This window comes from Hirundo rustica, chromosome 2 (assembly GCF_015227805.2).
Source record: "Hirundo rustica isolate bHirRus1 chromosome 2, bHirRus1.pri.v3, whole genome shotgun sequence".
Taxonomy (NCBI): Eukaryota; Metazoa; Chordata; class Aves; order Passeriformes; family Hirundinidae; genus Hirundo; species Hirundo rustica.
The window spans coordinates 31,063,098-31,084,619 of NC_053451.1; the positions used below are offsets into that span (position 1 = coordinate 31,063,098).

At 37.7% G+C, this 21,522-nt stretch overlaps 2 protein-coding genes across 3 annotated transcripts in view; both read left to right on the forward strand.

Moving 5' to 3' along the window:
- Window positions 1–19,257, forward strand: part of ACER3 (alkaline ceramidase 3) — a 52,422-nt gene extending 33,165 nt beyond the window's left edge. Inside the window, exons 6-11 of one of the 2 annotated variants that reach the window (XM_040054953.2) lie at window positions 767–802; window positions 8,763–8,821; window positions 12,095–12,196; window positions 14,607–14,711; window positions 16,245–16,290; window positions 16,801–16,939. In XM_040054953.2, the coding sequence (XP_039910887.1) occupies window positions 767–802; window positions 8,763–8,821; window positions 12,095–12,196; window positions 14,607–14,711; window positions 16,245–16,290; window positions 16,801–16,854 (402 nt within the window). In that variant the 3' untranslated portion in view covers window positions 16,855–16,939. Of the gene's footprint in view, window positions 1–766; window positions 803–8,762; window positions 8,822–12,094; window positions 12,197–14,606; window positions 14,712–16,244; window positions 16,291–16,800 lie in introns of both variants that reach the window. The other variant, XM_040054954.2, reaches the window with a different exon arrangement.
- Window positions 19,258–19,841: 584 nt separating this feature from the next.
- The window catches only part of CAPN5 (calpain 5), a 70,141-nt gene continuing 68,460 nt past the window's right edge, over window positions 19,842–21,522 (forward strand). The window contains exon 1 of the mRNA XM_058419544.1: window positions 19,842–19,965. Coding sequence (XP_058275527.1) covers window positions 19,918–19,965 — 48 coding nt within the window. The 5' untranslated portion in view covers window positions 19,842–19,917. The remainder of the gene's footprint in view (window positions 19,966–21,522) is intronic.

The window sequence follows — 21,522 nt, forward strand, 5'->3', positions numbered from 1 at the left end:
CCAGGATGCAGACTGGTGTTTTAAAACAGGCAGAATAAGAGAAGAACTTAGCTGTTAGTTAAAATGCTTCTAATTTTTTTTGTGTCACAGCTAACTTGACTCCCTTTGTCAGTGGAGTATTCTTCCTTTATGAATAAATTCAGTTTCATGCTGGCTGTCAACCACAGATGGAATTTCCTATGTGATTTTTATTGATAACCATTTCCTTAAAAATTAAAGTATTAATAAAAGTCATCTTCAGGTGCCAAAATACTTGCCTCTTCTCTTCTGTTTCTCCAGAAATTTTTTACACTTGTGGCACATTATGCCTAAGGTCTAGTGCTCTTCTCTCTTCAAGAACATAAATTAAATTAACTGTATTACGAATGGGAAGAACTACTAGCTTTTTGTAAAATTAATTGAAATGTTAAATTATTGTCAAAAACAATAATAGCAAATCAAAGTTGAGTATGTTTTCTTCTTGCAATGCATATTGAGAACATCTGGTAACTTCAGCATCTTAATTGGTTTTTTATGTGTTCAACTCTACTAAATTAGAAGCCTGATGTTAGATGTTAATGTTTCTATTTGTGCTTCTTAGTTAAAATAATTCCACAGTTAAAACCTCAGGTTCTGCCAGAGGAAACTTCAAATGTTTGATCAACATTAATGGTGCATGGATAGGAACTCATGGCTTGATTCTAACAGGAGAAGCCTTGGTAATACTTAGATGAATAATATTATGATGGTTCTGTTGCAAATTATTTCTCTTTTTTAATCTTTCCAGGTTTACCTAGATTTGAAAGAGCCTGTATTCCATCAGGTAAATCTTGCTCTCTTGGAACAGCTAATTTTGGTTTTTAATTATGCTATTTTAATGGAATGTGTTACAGTATTTTACTGCTTGAAGAAACATGGAAGGGAAGCACAAATTGCCGTTTGCTTTTTCTTTAAGCAGCATTGCTGCCTGTCATGGCACCATCCTCTTACTTAGTGACCTGAAAAACTGGAATGCTTCAATGTGTGTGGTGTTTTAGCTTTTGACCTAATATTTCCCATGGCTTTCATCAGTGGCAGGTGTAATGAGGTGACCCTAAGGTGTGTGAGAGAGGAACAGCTAAATGAGTCTTTTTCTGTTGCTTTCCATTAGCAGCTGCTTTGAAACTATGACCTTACACTATAAGATGGCTTGATTGACTTAGCACCACGTTCTCCTCTCTGCTTGAGTTTTTTAACTACTCAGTTTTACTTTGTGGAAATTCAAGGTGACTTTAAGCACGGAATGCCTTCTGGGGTTGTGTAGCAGACTGCTTTCTACAGGCTTAATGGCATATTTGGTAGAGGCTCCTTTTTTAGCAGCCCAAGAATATTAATATGCATCCCCTGCCTGTGGGGATAGGACTTGCATCGCTTACCTCTTCACAGGAGGGTAGAAATAATACTCATTTCTGTATGCCATGGGTAGTTTTGCCTCATTTATGATTTTTTTGATTAGGGATAACAGCTGAAAAATTGCCAAGCAAAAAGCACTGAGCTCTTTGCAGGACAGAGCTTTAAAGCCTTAATTTTTGAAATTGGTAGTGCTGCCGCTTGTCAAAATGTGCCTGCTGCATCAGCAGTTGTAAAAATGATACGTGGCCTCCTGTTGCTGGATTACTGAAGTGCTGATCAAGAGAATAAATCTTCAGCTGCTCCAAATAATCTCCTCTAGAAACATGAATTGTTACTCTACCTGTAGATAAGAGAAAATTGCAGCGTGCAGTTTTTTGGTGATATTAATTAAATCCATTCTTTTTTTCCCTTACTTACATTTCCACCAGAAGGACACTGGCTGGGATGAAAGTGACAATTTCCGGTTCTTTTACGGAACTCATCATAACCAGTTTTGAATGAAGTGATGTAGAGTAGATTTTTTTTAACAACAGTGGCAAAATTTACTATTTATAATGAACTTTTATCCCTTTAAGCAATTATTTGTCCAAGCTGCATCTATTGGAATAAATACATCCCAGCTTCAATATAGTCCAGTTTGATGCATTGGCATAGGTATTGCCCCATGTCACAAAAACTAAAATAATAGATATTATGAATTTTTGGGAAAGAGGGAAATAGGGAAACTTTCAATTGTTGTCCCAGACCTTTAATTTTCAGCATCTGGTTTCTTTTAGGTTCAGAATATGAATTCCCTGTTATAATTTATACATGAGGAATCAATGTAGAAAATATTTGGATCCCGTAAATGTGTTGGACTTTTTACAACAATTCTTCACAAATTGATTTTTATGGAGAACATACAGTTATGGCCAAATTCCAAATGTTCAAGTACTGTACTCATTTTTTCACAGTCTTTGCCAAATATGTTGTAAATCCTGAGGAAGTATTTCCCTGACTGCACAGCTAAGCAAGGTTATTTTTTTAATACTTGTACATTATTTTAGAGTGCATTTAAAAAAAAAAAAAAAAAGTTAAATAATTTCTGTAAGCATTTTCAAATTGAGTGGATCACTTAGACTTGAAGTAAAATTAAATATGTTCATGCAATCATGGTTTAAATCACAATCTTTCTAACTGAGTTAGAAAGCAGATCAGGCGATAAAGAAGCATTTGGTTCTTCTAGGTGTTTGTCTGTGATCATTTTAAGTTGTCAGCCTTGCCAAAAGAGGAAGAACTACAAGGATAACTTTTTATTGTTCATTGTTTCGGTATGGATTGTGGGGTTTTTTCCCTCTGGAAGGAGGCCAGTAAGACTGGAAAAAAGGATCCTATTATATTAAGCCACCAGGATCCAAGCCTCATTTTTCTCCAAATTACTTTCTACTTGTCTTTCCAATTTAGGCTCATAAATTGCCAGCTGCCAGCAGGACAGAAAGGTGATTTCGGTTTGTTACCCATGGCACAGTGGCGACAGAGACCAACTTATTTTCCTGCATCCAGATGTTAAGGGAGATCTTTAAAGGTTTTAGTGCTTCAGCTGTGAGGAGGGATGAGATACATGTTTTGGGCAGTTGGAGGCAGCGCATCATTAGAAGGAAAAAAACAATTCCTGCTTGACAACTAATTCAGTATTTTTTGCCACCTCATCAGTTAAATGAAATATATTAATGGTCTTTACAGGCCATATATTGTCTTGTTTATGTTCAAATCTCTCAGGCTAGAGCACTATTAGTCCTATTTTTCAAGGTGCTAAACAACCCTACGTCCCAGCTGCCTGGTTGTTTTTAAGCCAGCATGATTGTCACAGAAAACAGCTGTGCCTCTTCCCCTCTTTTCCATCTGGCACACGAATTTATTTTCTGATGTGAATTTGATTGAGGTTCAACCGGTTGAAACTCTTCCCGGAATTAATTTTGAATCAGATTAGTGGTTGATCCCTGTTTGCCGCACGTATACAAGGAAAGGACAGGGGAAGAATGGCTGCTAGCGTGAAGTGATCCTCAAACATATGGAGACAGCCCTGGAAGTAGAAGTGGTAACTCTGGAAGTTAAACTTTCAACTCAAGTCTTACAAGCAGCCTTCTTCCTAACATGATGAGGCCTAGGAAGCTGTCACATACAAAGAAACGTGTTCCATCCTCATTTCTGCTTGCTGCATACCAGATCTGATCACTTGTAGTGATCAGAAATGTTCAGCTAGTGGGCCAAGTTATGGGAATAGTGAAGTAGTTCTAAAAAACTGTTTTATTTGCGTAGTCATCTGCTGAGACAGTTTGAGGAAAATTTTAGCAATTAATTAAAAGGTTAATGGAAAATTGGATTAAATAGCTGTTTCTTCTACATTAGGAAATGTGATGTGAAAAATAGGCATTCTAGAATGTTCTTGTGGTGTCCCATGAGAAACCAAGCCATTTGGAGAAGCAGATCAGTAGGAGAGTTGCAAATAGTGTAAGGTAGTGACTAGTGAAAAATGACTAAAGGAGATTATGAAAAAGCCTGGATTTTCTTGGAATGGGTGGGACTGTTTTGTTTTGTTGGTTTCCTTTCTAGCAACCTGTAGCAGGAAAAATAAGGGTGTACTTCTTGTATTTGTGATGATACAAAGTTCAGAGATATCACTGAGTACTGGGAAGGAAATGAAGAGATAACTGGGGGACCCTGAGGACAAGGACGAGGACTGATTCAAAACAGAAGAGATGCACTGATGGACAAATACAAGCTATTCTTGTTCTAAACTGTTCACAGATCACCAAAAGAGGGGAGGGAGTGCCTGGATATGTTCAATGTTTACAGCATAACAACATGACCAGTAATATATATATATATATTTTTTTTTTATTTTTTTTATTTTTTTTAACTTTTGATAGACATAAAATACAAGTATTGGATTTACTTCTTCAGGTTACTTTGAGTAAGAGGAAGAAAGTAAGGATGTCAGGGAAAGGTATTTCATTTGCCTTAATAAAAAAGTTAGTAGATTTTTTTTTTTTTTCTTTCAGTGTGTTTTAAATATACAAGTACAAAGAAAAAGCTGAAATCAAAATGAAATATTTATATAGAAGTACGTAAGGGAACCTGAAACTGCATGAAGCAGGTCATGTCTGGGCACAACCTGTTCAGACTTGCAGGATTCACCATGTTGGGGAGTCTATGTGGACCCACTGGATATCCTACAGCTCTCCAGAGTCCCTCCTGCTGCTAAGGCAATAGATAATTGTAGACTTGTGGCTAATATATTGTGCCTTTTAGTGGAATATGTTCCTATTTTCTGTGCATTCAGGTTCCCCAGTATTCTGTTCAAAAGACTTTTTCAGGCATGTCTTCACCACAGAGCTTTTTCTGTTCTGTCATTGTCCTGCTGATGAGCACATATAAAACTACCTTGAGTGGCATTTCACTCTTACACAGCTCCTTTGGGGATGCCTTCCCAAGTGAGTACAGCTTTCATTCTGGCTGGTGCTTCCACCTGCACAGTAGCTTAGGGAATGAGGAAGGATATTCTGACTTTCCAAAGGTTCAGCTCTACAAGTCATTGGAGGGGAAGGTTGACTTTCTGTGGCAGACAATGTCCAAGGAGCTCTACAGCAGCAGTGACTTGTGTGTTACTTTGCCATCACACACATGCCTCTAAACAGGACCAAACCCAGTGAATCTGAATTAGTTCATTCCGGAGCTGTCAAGGCAGCCTGTGGTACTACGCAGCTGCAGCTGTGCTGTGTTACTTGGTGTTCCAGTGTCATCTTGGGGTTGCCCTTCCTTTTTTGCTCAGCTCATATTTCTTCTCCAGAAGTCCAAACCCATGTAGAGCTCAGTTTTCTTTGTTGCAAATACAGTTTCCACATTCAAGTGCTTAAGTGACTATTTTTTGATGGTTGGATGGGGGTATTAGATAAGCTGGCTGCCAAGAACCCCAAATCTCATGTGCGCTCAATGTGTATGCTAATATTTGAGGCTGATAAACTGACTTTATTAACCAAGGATGTGTAGAAGGCCAAGAGCAGAGAAAACAGAAGTGGAAATGGCAGGCTATTGCTGCTTTCTGTATTAGAAGGGTAGATGAAGAACCAGTTTTGTATGCTGCCCCTCTCAGTGTGGAACCAACCTCTGACTTACATAAGTGAATTTATGTATGATTTGCTTAATTGCCTCCACATTAAAAATGCTGCCAGACATTGAGCCCTGAAGTGCTTACTTCCCATTTTTGCATTAGGAAGTTCTTCATATTTTGCCTTCTTATGAGCTAATCCACTGTGTATTCATCAGACATTGGGTTTTTTCCTCAATTGCAAAGATACCTTCAAAGCTGAAATATGCACAGCTTTATTTGCATCTGAAACAGCAAGGAGGGAACTGTCTAGTGGTAACAGAAGATTGAGATTCTGATCTTTCCTTTTGTTTCAATTGCAGTACAGTCATGTTCTTTGGCTTACAATTTAATGGCAGTGTGAGACAAAATAGCAGAAGACTTGCTTGTATTGTCATCTGTCACTTAAATTATGTGTTAGTTAAAGAAAAGGAGAACAAAGGAATGGAAAAAACTTGAGTTCCTTTGAATCAGGCAGTTTTTTCTTTTTTAATATAATATTGTACTTTGTCCTTCTTTGGCTGGGTGGGTAATACCTAATAAAGTTTTACTATGATAAAAACAGTAAAGCCAAGGATGGTAAAGGAGATAAAGTAAGCGCTGCTGCCTGACATCTGAACTAAGTTGTGCAGCTTGGTGTGTAGCCCTCTAGTAAGAAACAGCTGGGGGAGGCATGCAGCTACACTCCCTGTATCACAGCAGCATCTCCTGGGTGCTCACCTTCAGTGAGGAGGATTGGAGCGTGCAGAGCAGAACAGTTTGTTGTTCCAGTCTTTCACAGGCTTTTAAACACAAATGTGTTTTACTGCTAACAACCTGTTTGGGTGGGGAAGCAGAAGAGGCAAGAAATTGAAGCGTCAACTATGGACATATTTTTCTTCAGTCACTGCAAGGTTTTTGTATTTTGTTTGGGTTTTTTTTTTCTTCCTCCCTCCATTGATACAGTCCTCTTCTGCAAGCCATGAATTCACTAGGAAATGCCAAGTGAAAACTCCGCAAAGAAAGCTTTTCTTAGCTTTTGCTCTTTGCTGCTTTTAGCAACTGCTGAAAAAGGTAGCATTTTACCTGGGCTTTGGGCTGCCTGTAAAATGTGTTTCTCTAGGCATAGTCTGACAGTATTGAACTCCCTGTACAAAGAATCCAAAAGCAATTCGGGTACAATCATAAGGGGGGTCACAACCCCTAATGTGTACAACAGAAGTTGCTCTTAATGGATTGGTTTTTCTCATATCTCTACTGCAAAGGACTGTTTTAGTGATGGAAATTTTAAGAAGGAGAAGATCAGCAAAGAAAGAGAGATCAGCAAATCAAACTGTAATTTGGATTCTGGAGGAACCTTTCTATGAGTATCTTCCTCTGTACCCCTCTCCTAGAATAAATTGCTGGATTTGATTAGAAAAAAATGAAAAGGGCTCTTTTAAATGAGGCTGATAACATTTATGTGGTTGGATGTTTTTAGGCGAAATGTCAGCAATGAAGAATTGTACCAGCAGGCAGCACCTAGCACACCCGAGCACTCCCCTTCCTACCCTTAGCTTGGGACTGATAAGCACTTCATACGCAGGCTGTGTCTAGCAGGTTTTGTTGGTTTTCTTTTTTCCTGGTTTACGTGCTGTACCCCAACAAGGGGACTTGAATTAACTAACAGCTTTGTATAAATTACGAGCCAGAACCAATTAGCCTTTCAAACAGTTTTGCTTTGTTTAGCTCTACAGAGCAGAACACACAGCAGTAGTAGTTTATTTACTGAAGTTCTTTAATCTTGCTCTGAATGCAAATGAAGAGTTGCTGTGCTGACTGACTTTGAATAGTCAGTATTGGAGCTTACTTTTACCTGTTGTCAGACATAAGGGCTCTGTTGTCTGTCTTGTTCTGTATGCATGCACTGATAATACAGTGTGTGCTACTAACCTCATCCTTAAAGCTAAAAGGAGTTCACAGATTTGCCTTTATGGACTCTTGGAGGGCAGGTTTCACTTTGCATTATTACAGTAACCTATTTTATCTGGGATGACTAGACATGCTTACAGCATTGTTGGATCTGAACGCCCCAGTTAGAGCAGAGTGAGAGGCAATCCTTGTCTCAAAGACAGTCAAAAACTACGAGGGCTATGAGGAGGTCAATAGAACATGGGAAGGACACTGGTTTGTAAGCACGCTTCTTTCTGTGAGGTTTAGCAGCTTTTAAAAATAGACAGCAAAGGTTTATAATTATTCTGTTTCTTGTAAAACAAAGACAGAATTAGACAGTAGCTAACTAGAAGCAAGATGAGAAAGTTAAGGCAGTAGACAAGGAATAAAAAAATAGTGGAAGGCTTGTGGGCCACTGGAGAGAGGCAAAAAGAGCAAGGCACAGCTGCTTGGAGCAAACTGCCTTTTGGAAGGAGGAAACCAGTCTTTAGAATAAAAAATATAGAAAGTAATTGAATGTCACCAGTGTCTAAAAATCCTCCCTGCTGCAGTGACTTCTGCATCACTCTCAGGCATGACTGGCCACATTTTTTCTTTTTAATCTATATGTCTTGGAGGTGGTGTTAGATAGATTTTAAGTTTGTGAATAAAAAAGGAGAGTGATTTAAAGATCACGAGGCAAAAAATAAATTATTGCTTTGACTTTTTATAAGTCAGGTGATTGCATTCAAATTCATCAAGCCTACAGTGAGTCAGATTTTGCTCATGGGTCTTTTCAGAGTGTGCAACCTTCCCACTATATAATTAGATTGACTCCAAACAATCTATAATAGCTGTTTGAAATGCTTCCTGGAAAGTTTTTCCCCATAGTGATGCTCAGTGTGGGAATAACACATAGTCTATTCAGGTGTTTGCTTTCAGGAAAACATATTAATCAAGTATCAATGAAAGAAGTTCAGCTTTCAAAAAGAGTCTTATCTGATGCTTGTACAATCCTGGGCTAAAATGCACAGAGAGAGGAGATAATAGGGGTTAGTTACCGTTTTTTATTCCACCATGCTTTCCGAGTGCCATCTAGTGTTCGCTTTCCGATTCAGAACAGTGGAACATTGGTTTTACACAAGTGACTTTTCCTGTAATTGTATAAAGGACATGCTTTATAATCATTTGAAACTTTAACAGAAGGCCTGCTGGAGTTGAAGTTAGGAGGAATGCTATTTTTCTGAAACTTAAAAATAATAATTAAAAAAAAACTAAAAACAACTGAAGCTTCAAAATGTGTTTACTCTTGTAGTATTTTATAAGGTCTCTTGAAGCCAACTGCTGAATTTTATCTCTTCTTTTTATTTTTCAGATCATGTATGGAACACTAGTTTCCATCATAGTTCTAAGATCTGTTTATATAGTATTATGGTAAGTAACCATTTAATTCAGCATTGTAAGTTACTACATAGCATTTGCAGCTTTTATTTTTGGTCGGCTTAACGTGAGAAATTGGCAATGGGAGAATTTCTTTAACTAGGTACATAATGTTAGCTCCTGGGCTCCCCTGGGTTGAAAGGGAATGGGTCATCACCTTGCACTTTTTTGAAGCCACTGGGACAACATTAAACTAAACTGAGATTTCTACACCAGTGTTTGTCAGGAGTTCTGCTGGTGGCTTCAGCTGTTAGCCTGGGATTTAAACAGAAATTGAGTTTGTATTCATATTGCTGGATAGTGTGAAATCTGTTGCTAGTGGCCAAACTCTAATGGTAATATTGAGAGAGAGGTAAGGATAAGACTGCAGAGTGGAACCATCACTTAGCAATTTCCTTTCCTCTTCCCTGCTCAAGTATTTAAAAAATAATAATACATGATAGTTTTTCTTACCTTTTTGATTGGATAAAGTTAGGCATAATGTTATGGAAATTGAAATTAAAACTAACAAACAAAAGGTATTAAAAGCGCTAGGAGATACTGAGAAGAATTAGAAACATCAGAGCACAGACTTAGTAGGTGAAAGGGAGGAAAATGGAATTTAATCAGTATTGGAGTAAACACATACCTTTAGCTCACAGGGGCTCAGTTGGTTGCCAATTTCTATCCATTCCCTGTGAATATTTGATGTTCTCATGCATTTGGGGATTGCTTCTGAAAATTACTTCTTTCTTTCTTCTGTCATCATTTTAAATGTTCTTGTTGTTAAACTTTGTTTCAAGATTCGCATGTGTGTGTTCAGGAACACAAGGAAAAATTTAACAAAATGTGAATTTGAAGTATTAGAGAATCCTCAAATATTCTGAGTTGGAAGAGACTCACAAAGATCAAGTACATTCATTGAATCACCTTCCAGCTGTCATTTCAGTTCACATGGTTTGGCTTTCCCCAAGAAATTCCTGCAGACCAAGTGCAAATGTTCACAGACTTTTTTGTAAAGCAAAAAGAACTTAAAACTGATTGTGTGTTGCAGCTTCAGAAACAATCAATTTAAAGGCACTTTTCAAACCTATGGACTGGAAATTTTAATCCTCACCTAGAGATCTTAAGTGATTCTACATTAATTCACCTCCAAGGGGAACTGAATTTAATCAAATTGAAGTAATTTTAATTTTGTACTTATTCAAGGATTTAGCATAGTTCTTGTCCCTTTGATTAAATTTCTTTCTGTCTGTATAGGCAAACTCTTGGGCCTGCTGTTTTTCTGCATCTGTAAATTCCACACAGTTATGCGTTCTCATTATTTCAGAAGCATTTCATAGTCTTCTGTCTTTATCAATAACATCATCACCTTCCCTCCTAAAGTATCATTCACTGTTTTGCTCCAGCAAAGTCTGTCTCTGAAGTTCCACCTGCTTTTTTGTTTCAGTTTTAGGGGCTTGGAATGTATATTGTTAATTAGCTTGATCACTTCATTGCGACAGGGCCCTAAAAAGACTTACTTCCCTCTGTTGGTGTTATAATGCTAACTGGGTAGAAAGTTGGGGTGAGAAGTAGGTTTAAACTACTTCTAAGTTTTAACTAAACTACTATTAATTTTAAATTAGTTCTGCTAGAGAAGCTCTGTCAACCTGAAGGTACCCTTTCTTTTCTCTAAAATTCATCCCCAAGCACACTTTTGGGTTTACTCTTTCTGCACTGCTAGAATGTATTCCTGTATTTCCATCAGTAGTGCTAGCACTTGGCCAGGCCTCTTCCAGCTTACATAGTGATGCTGATTTCTTCTTGTTTTTTCTTACTTCACTTCCTATCACTCCTATTTCTTTGTGTGGGCCTTGAAATCACTCTGAGATGAGAGTGAAAATCCCAAAGAACAGCATGTTATTCCTTCCAGGCTACTACCTCATCCTGTCCTCATCAGCTGTTCCTCTTCCTGCCTGTTCATCTCTCTCGCAGGTCTGCTTCCTTCCCAAGATTACAACTGGGCAAATATTCTCCTCTGTTCAAAGCATGTTCCCTGTTAATAAGTGATGCCAGTTGATTCCTTCACAAAATACCACAGTTTATTCCTCAACAATTCCAGCTGTAATTGTCTAATTACCAGCACGTTTAATGCACTGTTTAGTTCTGTCGTGTCATGGTCATGCTTATGTCTCTGGAGCACTGAGGGGGTAATATTACAGTGTAGTCTTTGCCATGTACTGCATGGTGCTCCATGCATTAATTACACTAAACAAATAATAATTTTGCTAGTTTATATTGGCAGTCAATTTATGAAAATGTACAGCTTATATCTGGTTAGAGCTTCCTCCACTGGGCACGCTACCTGCTGTGTTTTGCACATTTTGGTTGCCAGTGCTCACAGCTCTGAAAAGTGCTGTAACATACACAGTGGAGGAAAAAGCAGCTCAGGAATGTGTTTTAACCCAGAATCTCAAATGTGCATTCATAATGCTTAAAAATAACTCAAACAGTATTTCATGGCAGCCTTTCAGAGCTGGACTTGGGTTTGCTCTTGGACTTGTTTTATTACTGGGAAAGGAGCCTTCCATGTAGGAAGTTTACAATTTCATGGTCTATGATAAGGAAAGTAAATTTATTAATGATGCACTTTCTTGCATCTGATTCTTCTCTGTGTGTTTTCCATTTCTTAAGAAGCTTGTGGGTTTTCTTCTGCCAAAAGTAAATTGACATTTTTCTATTCCCAGCAGCATTCAACTCAAAGATGAATGTAGAAGTACTCTGGCTTAGTACCATTCATTTGATTAGTTGTTGGTCATGGTGGTCTACATTCACAAATGAGTAATTTTGAAAGACCATATTTATACAAATTCCCTAAAATAGGGATATCATCTTTTAGCAAAGACCCTCTTCTTTTGGGAAAGAGTTCTAGTTGGTAACAGGGATTTTTTTTTTTTAATAAGGAAAGAATATACATGGGACTGAACAATTAGTACCTTTTAGCCAACTTTAGTTTTCCCGCTTTTTGCTCAGAGAGTGCAGTATTTAGGAAAACAATTTTAACTATAGAAATAAAAGAACAGCCTCAGAGAATATGAGATCAGGAGAGAGAAGTAAAATACAATATTTAAACAGATGAAATTTGAAGTTTGTATTTTTTCTTTTGGGGGAAAAAAACAAATGGATAAAGAATTTTATTTACATATAACAGCATTTCTGTATGTAGCACATATTTAGTGTATATATTAATATATTTCTGTCTCTCAATGCATTCTGAATGAAACTTTGCATTATTTCTCTCTCTAGGGTATACCCATGGCTTAGAGGTCTGGGCTATACATCTTTAACTGTATTTTTAATGGGATTTTTTCTCTGGAATGTGGACAACATTTTCTGTGATAAATTGAGGTGAGTTTTTTCACTTGTCTGGATAGCTCTTAATAGCCTTTAAGTATAAAGAGTGGATTATTTCTGAGGTGCATATTCAAGTCTATCTCATTGTATGTGAGGTATGCTGCCTGCAAAACATCCATGAAACTTTATGCAGATTGCTCATGACTAGAGTCAGCACTCAACATGGATTTTTAAAAAAGTTTTTAACTATTTATATATATATATATATATATATATAGTTATTTCTCTTTAACCTCAAATTAAATTGAGAGAAATTACATCACCAAAGTAATTTTGAGAATCTGTGACTGACTAAAGCCTGCTATTCACACTTGATTTCATCTGTGTTTTTATCCTGCTTGTTTGGGGTTTTTTGGGTTTCTTCTCTTCCATTTCTGAGGAAAATATCGAAAACAAAAGTTCTGCATGTTAAAGAAGACATGCAGAACTACTGCTACTACTGTTCAAGAAATAACCTAGTACAGTATTCATGTTACCAATGAACAGCACTTAGTTGCAATTCATGTGTTGCTCAGCAAGCTGGAGGAGATGGAAAGGTTAATTCCAGCATCCAGAAAAATACATTTTTGACAATTTGAAACGCTGTTATGCCACAAAGTCTGTGTTGTACGGAATTGTCCTAGTGGGCTGGCTTGTCAGAGCCAAATAACAGTGTGCTGTAAAGAAGTCTAAAGTTTTACATCCCTTCTGAGTCTTCAATCCCTGTTCTAGGTTAAGCCAACTGAAAGTTAATTCCAACAGAGTATTCTTAAAACTTTTTAAAAATGAATATAATACATGATTCTCTTCCCTAGAAGCACTTGATACAGATGGAACAGAGTAGTCATTTGGCAGCACAAGTGGCTGGGTTTACAGTTACTTTGCAAATATTGGCATTGGAGTTGATTTTTGCAGCTGCCTCACATCACTGGTGGAATCATAACCCCCAATTCACCAAACCTGCTGAGCTGCTCTGAATCCATGGGGCTTTTGAACTGGTTCCTAGGCCCAAAAATGACACCAGCTGCTCAGGCACTTTTTTCCATCCTCATTTCATGAGGGGAAAAAATGTCAGTGTCTTTCCTGTAATAGTTGTTTGGTTATGGTGCTAGAAAAAAAAAAAAAATGCTTGTTTACTAGCTTTAATCAGACATCTGCAGAGCCTTGGATTTCTTCAGGAGGTATTATAATTTGAACCTTTGGAGAAAATGCATTTCAATTCCTTGAAATTCTTTATTCTCTGAAGGTCTAACTTGTGAATCATCCACCTACCTGCTCTGTTTAGTTTTAAAGTTCAAAACTGAGTTTTGATTCAGGGTTTTTTGTTCCATATTTCATTAAATATGCAGCTTATTAAAAAAAAAAAAATCAAAATAACAAAAAATCTGTAGCACTCAGTTTCTCTGGTTGGAATGACACACTTTTGAATTTGAGTTTACAAAGTTCCTGCCATCCAAAGGCTTGGAAGCTGTGCTGGGCTGACAGTCTGCATGTTCCACTGTGTCATTGCTGGGCTGACTCAATTGAAGGTCTGTGCTAATTCTTGTGACTGAGCAGCTTTGGACCAAGCACTGTAATATCAAGCAGCAAGGACATATTCCAAGAGCTGCAGATTTTTCTTCCTTAACACATACAATCGTTGTTTTCCATTTGTTGTTTTGACAAGCGAAATTAAAGTGTAAAAAAAAAAGACCAGCAGATGCAAACAGTTCCTCCACCATCAACCAAAATTGCCATTATCTTCAGAAGCCTAGCAAGCACGTGAAATAAGAGCAATGTAGTTCCTTCTCTTTACTGCTTTATCTCCATCCCTTAGCCCCTTCCCAAGTTGCTCACACCCCATAACTACAAAATGCAAAGCATGTTGGTGGAGTATTTCAGACCTTCTACTTTAACTGCTTCCTCACTAAACATCCATTTTGGCCCTGTTTTGGAGTCCAACAGGGAAAGGCAAGTTGAGCTTCCATGGATCTCAACTCCATTCCATGGATCAGCATAGGTGGTATGATTGCCAGATTTAAAGTGATGATGTCTGTTAAATCTCATTTCCTCCCTTGGACCTCAAACTCAGCATTTCATCCTATGGACAGTAGTTCACGGGGTTTTTAGGGAGGAAAATGGTAGAATTCATTTGGACTGTGGAATGCCATAAATATATTCCCTGAAATTTGAGTCCAGACGTGATTGATCAATCATATGAAGAGATGTCTGTTTTCTTTAAATGTATAAGAAAGTCAGTTTGCTGATATCTCTCTGTGCTGGCAGTGTAAGGTATAGTAAGTGCTGCTCCTCACCTGTTGAAAGCCTGACTCCATGAAGCCTGAGATATGGAAACAATAATGTGTGATCTGACATTCCAACACTGTGATTTGAGATTGCTTAGCTGGGAAAAAATATTCCATTGTGTGGTATTTCTTTCTTTCAGAGCATTACGAGAGAAGCTGCCTCCCGTGGTAGGAGCTGTGACACAGTTTCATGCATGGTGGCATATTCTCACAGGCCTTGGTTCTTACCTTCATATCCTGCTAAGGTAGGAAATGTTTTCTAAAATGGATGTTCACAGAGATCTTATGAGTTTTCTTAGGTTCAGATGTACTTCAGAATGTTGTACCATCCAGAAGAGCAGTAAAGTTACTGATTAAACTGGTATGGGGTTTTCTTTCCTCTTTGTAACTGACCTAAAAACTCTCTAAAACTAATCTATATTCTTCAAAATGTAATCACTAGTCTTTAAATAGTCATGGTTCTTCAAGAACACTTAATTCAGAAATGGGAACCCTGTGGCAGTTAAACCAAAACTGTTTGACAGTATATCAATTTCAGAATGTAAGCCATTAATACCTGTCTGTTCTTGAGCAGCAATCCTGAAGTACTTAAACAAGTTTAAATTTGGGAGCATAACTAATCTTTTGATAGGCACTATCGCTTCTGAAACCAGCAGGCATCCTGCTGTAGTGCAGAAGGGTGATGCCTGAAGTAGTTATAGTGGAGCTGTTCCCAAAAGGGCAGGGTATTAGTTTGAGGAAGAGACTTAAACAGCCTGGAGCCAGCAGATTTTTCTCTTTTTTACTCTGTACCACCATCTAGTGGAACCAAGGGCAAGAATAGAATATAAGCAGAAATCTGTGAAGAATTTCTGCAGTTTGATCATCATCTAATGAAATAATGTTTTATGACTTGACTTAAACAATAACAAAGAGAGTGTCTGTTTTACGTATACATCCTATGTAGGTGAGAAAACTTGATTACATATCAATTTTTCTGCATCTAACATGGTATTCGCTTTTTTTATCAGATGTATAAATATCTAATAAAAGGAAAATGCAAAGAAAATAAGTACATTTCCATTAGATGATCTGATAGCTTATAGTTACATTTGTGTGTGTATAAATATGTGCAAACATATTTACCTACACATATGTAAATGTGTATATATATATATACATGCATTATTAAATATGTCAAGGGATATGGAAAACAGCTACTCCATTTTGGTTTACAGGTTGTCTGCTACCCTAAAGAGCTTGAGGTAATATTTTAAAGAAAATTCCTTACAGGAATGAAACGTAGGCAAGGTTTTCCCAACATGCCACAAAGTGGCATTGCCACTTTAAAAAAATGTGAGGTCATTCACAGGAAAAGATCTCCTGAGAGGAGAAAGTGTGTAAGAACAAAAATAAGATACTGACTCAAGCTATGCAGCTTTTTCTCCCCTTTAACATCTGCTGTATTCTGTGGTACACTGATTTAATTTCATCCTTCTAAAATGACAGGCTCCAGTCCTTGTTTGGTTTGGTTTGGGTTTTTTTTTTATGTCTCAGGGTTTCTTTCTTTATCCCCACATAGGTGATAGGGTAAATTATTTTGCTGATTAGTCTGCTACAGGGGGATTTACTGAAAGTTAACGTCTCCTATATTGACTAAATCTAGGCAGAATGGGTAGCTCTGCAATCACAGAAACAATTCTTTTCTAGTTGGAAGATAAAACTGAGATCATGATCTTCTTATTTTATATGCTGTCTTATACTTGAAATCTTAAGCATACTCTTTTTCTTCTCCTCAGTTTATATACAAGGACACTTTTCCTGAAACACAGGCCAAAGGTGAAGGTAAGCAGACACTGTTTTGTGTTTATTAATGTACATTTGGGTATCTTGTGCTTTGAACTTTTGGTGGGACTCAGTAGTTATGCCTGTTAGGGTACTGTCCTTGACTTTTCCTTGCATCCCAAGAAATGCAGTTGAAATTTTCTTAGAATCACAAAGTGGTTTGGGTTGGAAGGGACCTCGGTGATTATCTAGTTTCAGCCCCCCTGCCAAGGGAAGGGACACCTTCCACTAGACCAGGTTAATCAGAGCCCCCAGGTTACTCCAACGTGGCCTTGAACATTTCCAGGGGTGGAACATCCACAGCTTCTCTGGGCAACCTGTGCTAGTGCTTTACCACCCTCAAATTAAAGCATTTCTTCTTAATATCCAATCTGAACTTACTCTCTTTCATTTTAAAGCCATTCTCCTTTCATCCTATCATTAGATTATGTTTAATAGTGTTTGGTTTCTGTTCCAAGAAACATAATATTCCAGAGAATCTTTCCCCTATTCCTGTTTTTCTTTTGACAGTTTATTTTTGGAATATGGCCTGTTCTTCTTGTCGAGCCACCCAAGAAACTTTGAGCCCTGGGCAGCCACTCACGATCACCTGGCCTGGCTGAATAAAGCATTTCAACAGTTACTCTGGCTGAAGTGTCAAAATTATGGATCAACCCAAGTACCATTGCTATTAAAGGACTTCTCTGTGCTACGAGGCCAGAACAGAGCAAAGAGCTGGCACACTAGGGAAATAGCACTTAGTACAGCTTTATTCTAAGTTGTTAAAACAAAGATTAAGAGACAAGGGGTTTATGTATATATTGTATAGCTGATGATATTGAGGTAATATTTCGTGCTGGTCACAGAAAACTAACCATTTTTGAAGTGGATTGCATACGTTTTTTCATTCAGTTTTTTGTTCTTTCTGTGGTTGAAACTAATATTAGTAACTGAATGACAAAACCAGGCCATTGATGGCCAAGGTAAGCTATTTGTGTGGCCTATAGTGAACTGAATGCTTAACCCAAACTACTTTAACCTTGCACTTTTATATAATTAAAGAAGTATGTAATGGTTGATTTAGGCCTTTATTCTACCTTGCTTTTCCACAGCCTCCTTTGCAATTTATATTTTAAGCAAAATGGTTGGGCTACTTGTGCCATTTAGTTAATTTTTGTAGCAAGCTTCCATTTTCTCTTTAGTCCAGCCGAGAGGTTCATCATGGAGGTTGTTCCAAAGTGTGACCAGCAGAAGACACTAAAATGGTGAAGCCTTGTAGGTATTCCTGTTTGTGTCTGGAAACTCAGTTCCTAATTTGTTTGACCAGTGATTCATCACAAAACTGTAGAGTAACTGTAGAAACATAGGAAACACTCTTTTAAATTTTTTTGTAATTGCTATTTACATACCTTCCTTTTCTATCCCTTTCTTTAACTTCCCATTTCCCATTCGTACTACAGATTGACAAACACCTTAAATGCGCTCTAGTTCAGCTTTGAATTCATCTTCCTCTTATTTTACAAGTCTTAAATATTGGTGTGATTTTCAGAAGCATCTTCTTATTCAGAAACTTTGAAGGAAAAGTAAAGAATGAGACTGAAGTTGAGGATATCCCCAAATACAAGTGGCAGTGCTTTGCTCAATTTTATATCACGTGCTTAGTCTGTGAGAAAGCTGACCACCTTTTAAAACCAGACTTGGGGATTAAGAGGGGAGACAAACCCTGTTTTCTGCAATTTTTATCTACCCAGCTGATGAAAGTTCATAAGTAAATATAAAGAAAACATTAAACTAACACAGTTTTTCAAAATATACCTCATATGAAGGCTGTGGTTTTGATGCTGTTGACTTTGGGGCAACTAACAGAGTGTATCTCTGTGCCTACTTACTCCCATTCTATGCAATTTTTGTCTGCTTTTGATGCTCTGAGGGATTTTTCCTTCTTGCCATGAAGAAAAAAAGGAAAATGCTCAAACTGATCCCATTCTGTATTGATTTACAGCGTGCTCACAGCAGCAAAGCAGGTAATGTAGCTGTAAAGCTGTCTCCCAGGTCTCTGAGTCCTGACTATTGAACAATCAATGCTAGCTAAAATGGTCTCCTCCCTTTGATGTCTTTTTCTCTGTTTGCAGTTTCTCTGCATCTTTCACATCCACTAGTAACTCTCCTTCTGATGTGAATCTCCAAGTAAAAAGGTGGCTTCTCTTATGTGAAAACCCTGGACCCTTGAGATCAAATAACCCCAAACTCTTGAGCTGGAAAAAGATGCTTAACCTTGTGTGAGTTCAATGAGGTTTAAGCATGTGCTGATAGCAGTGCATTTCAACCTGTACACCCCTATAAAGACACCTGAAGGGTAATTTTAGAATAGCTTTGGTATCAGTAGGCTCCAGTTCCATAGACAAGGTCAGCATCTGTGTTGGGAAATGTAAGTGCTTTTCAGTCAGAAAGAAGTTAGCAGAACTAGCACAGAGGTAGGAAATAGCTATTATGGATCAGGTATCTTTAATTATCCAGAAGGCATATTTTTTGTAAAGAGATTTGAGAACTGTTTCAAAAATGTAGCTTGAAAATAAGTGCCTGCCTGTTCACCTCCAGGTTTTCTCAAGCATTTTTCTGCACACTGTATCCTGTTTTCCTATTTAGTATGTTTACATGCATTCATAAGTTAGGGAAGGAGTCTTGTAAGAGAAGCAGTGCAGCAGCAAGACATATCAACAGTCACTTGTGACATCTGCTAGGTATGATATGTTTATGGAAATGGAAAAAAAAATTGATTTTAGTGGCCTTAGTTTTGTTACTGAAGGATCTGGGGGGTTTTATTTTAGTAATTGCAAGAACCAGAGTGTCTTGAAAAGCCACTTTCTTATTGATCAGACATCTCTAAAATGGTATATTTTAAAGAAATTTGTTGATTTTTCTACACATTGGCAACCAGGAAGTCTATGGTGGGGGGGTGGGTTTTTTCAGATCTTGTTGAATTGTCAGGATTTAAAAAAAAAAAAAAAGTTGGAAAAGCTCTTAGTTTAATTTTTACTGCTGTTAGTTTTTCATTCATGTATTATTTGTCATTGATGTTTTTTCTTTTAAAAAAAGATCCAAATTGGCTTCTTCCTACATTCCAAATGATCAAAAACATGCACACCTCTACCACCCTGACAGCAGTCTTTCTTTTAACAGGTTATATTAGACCCTGAAGAATGTAATTTACTTGTGTATCTTTGTTAGCATAAATAATCTAAAATCATGGGTGCTTTGGTTTGACTGCCTTACTCATCTTGTGATTGATATTGAAAATGACAAGCCAGTTTTAACTGTGTGTCACTGAAATTCAGACTGCCTTTTCTAGTGCCTGGAGAGACATACATTCTTACTCCTGTAATGTGTTAAATGTTTGTTAATTGCTTTTTATTTATATTGCTTGTATGACAATGTTGATCCTTTTTCTACAGACCTTACAGCAGTATATCCCAAACTTTTCTTGCACTACATCTTAGCAAGTCATGTGTGATCCTATTTTTTTAGTAGGATTCAGACAGCAGCTACTTTGCAGAGAATTATGGAAGTAGCAGGTGTCATTTGATATGAATTCTACAGGATGTGTTGGACAGACTTTGACAGCAATGAACTCTTCTATTCCTTATACCTATGAAGAACAAGGAAATCTGCCACCATATGACCATCAGTTTGACAGAGGTGAGCAGCAAGTAGCTCTGCAGCCCATGAGCTGAAAAATTCTTTCTTGGAAATAAGAGGAAAAACTTCAAAATTACTCTCACATCAAACCCATACCTTATTCTGGGAATTGAGATTTTTTGGATACAACTCAAGACATGCATTTTCAGAAATGAAGATGTAAGGAGGAATCTCATCCATGTTTCGAAGGCAGTGTTGTTGGTCAGCAGTATTAGTCATCTCCAGACTTCATCTTAATGGTTTTTCTGTTAGCATAGGGCTGATGTGCTGCTCATGAGTGTTTAAAAACTGCCCCCTGGTCAGAGTTGGAATATGCAGTGTTACCACTTGCCAGTCTACCTCTGTCGTGTATTGTACCCTACCTGTGCCCTTAATTACGTTTGCCTGAATGTGTGCACATCAGAGCTGCTCAGACTGTGCAGCCCCAGGGAGTGGCTGCAGCGTTGTATGGATTTCTGGCTGGCTCTGTTCACTCCCTGTAAACATCCTCACTTGTTTAGTGGCTGTCACTTAGAGCTTGTGCTCAGTTTGCTGCTCATCTTTGTAAGTCTGGCTGCTTTAGAGAGAGATTTGAGTAGAAGGACTTCAATTCAGACAGGTGTAGCAAAATCTTTTGGGAGGGATATAGTGAAAAAGATTGCTCTGTAATTAGTTTTAATTCTCTTTTAATCCTGTTCTGTGCTGTCTTGCTTGGCTAAAGCTGAATCATATGATTTGAAATGTAGTTGATTCTTTTGGCCATCGTGGATTTGCTTTTAACACCTCATTTCAAGCAGCTGAATGTCTTTCAGCAAACACTTCCATGTGAATCTCAGCAACAGAAAATCCTCCCAATACCACCAGTGTTTCTCACAGTCACTATCACCTTGTTTAATCTGCATTCAAGAATTTCAGTTATACCATTTTTTAAAACCTGTTTCTCTCTGTTGGATGTATTACAGCATTTTAATAGCAGGTGGTGAAACAATTCTGTACAGCACTGCTCAGTCAGAGGAGCTGTAATGGAGCAGCGCTACTTTTCTCTTTAGTAGACATCAGAATTTGGGAACACACACCCATTTTGGGGGGAATGTGTGCCCCATAATTTAGATTAATGTATTCAGGTAAAACTTTCAGTTTACTTTAAACCCCATCTGCACTTTATAAGTAGGTAGTGGGAGGCTGTAACTGCGAAATGCTGTTTTGTGGGACTTTATCATGAGGAGGGATAAATGATGGAGTCTTTATTATACATGAGCAGAGCAAAGCCAGAAGGAGATTAAGAAACCTTACATGAAAAGAGAATAACAAAAGATTAAGCACAGAATCCTGTAGTATTATGTCAACCACCCTGCTGGTCTCTGCACTTTAGATACTTGAATGTTTTGCTGTTTATACATTTAACTTTCCATGTTGACTCTGCTCTCTTCACCGCAGAAGTGATCTAGTTTCTGTTACATTCAGTTCATTGTAGATGACTTAGGGGCTGTTTTATGAGGATGGACATGGTTTTGTACATGAATGAATGCATTTCTGACCTATCTGGAATGTCCTCTGCCAGCCTTGTTTGAGAGTCTG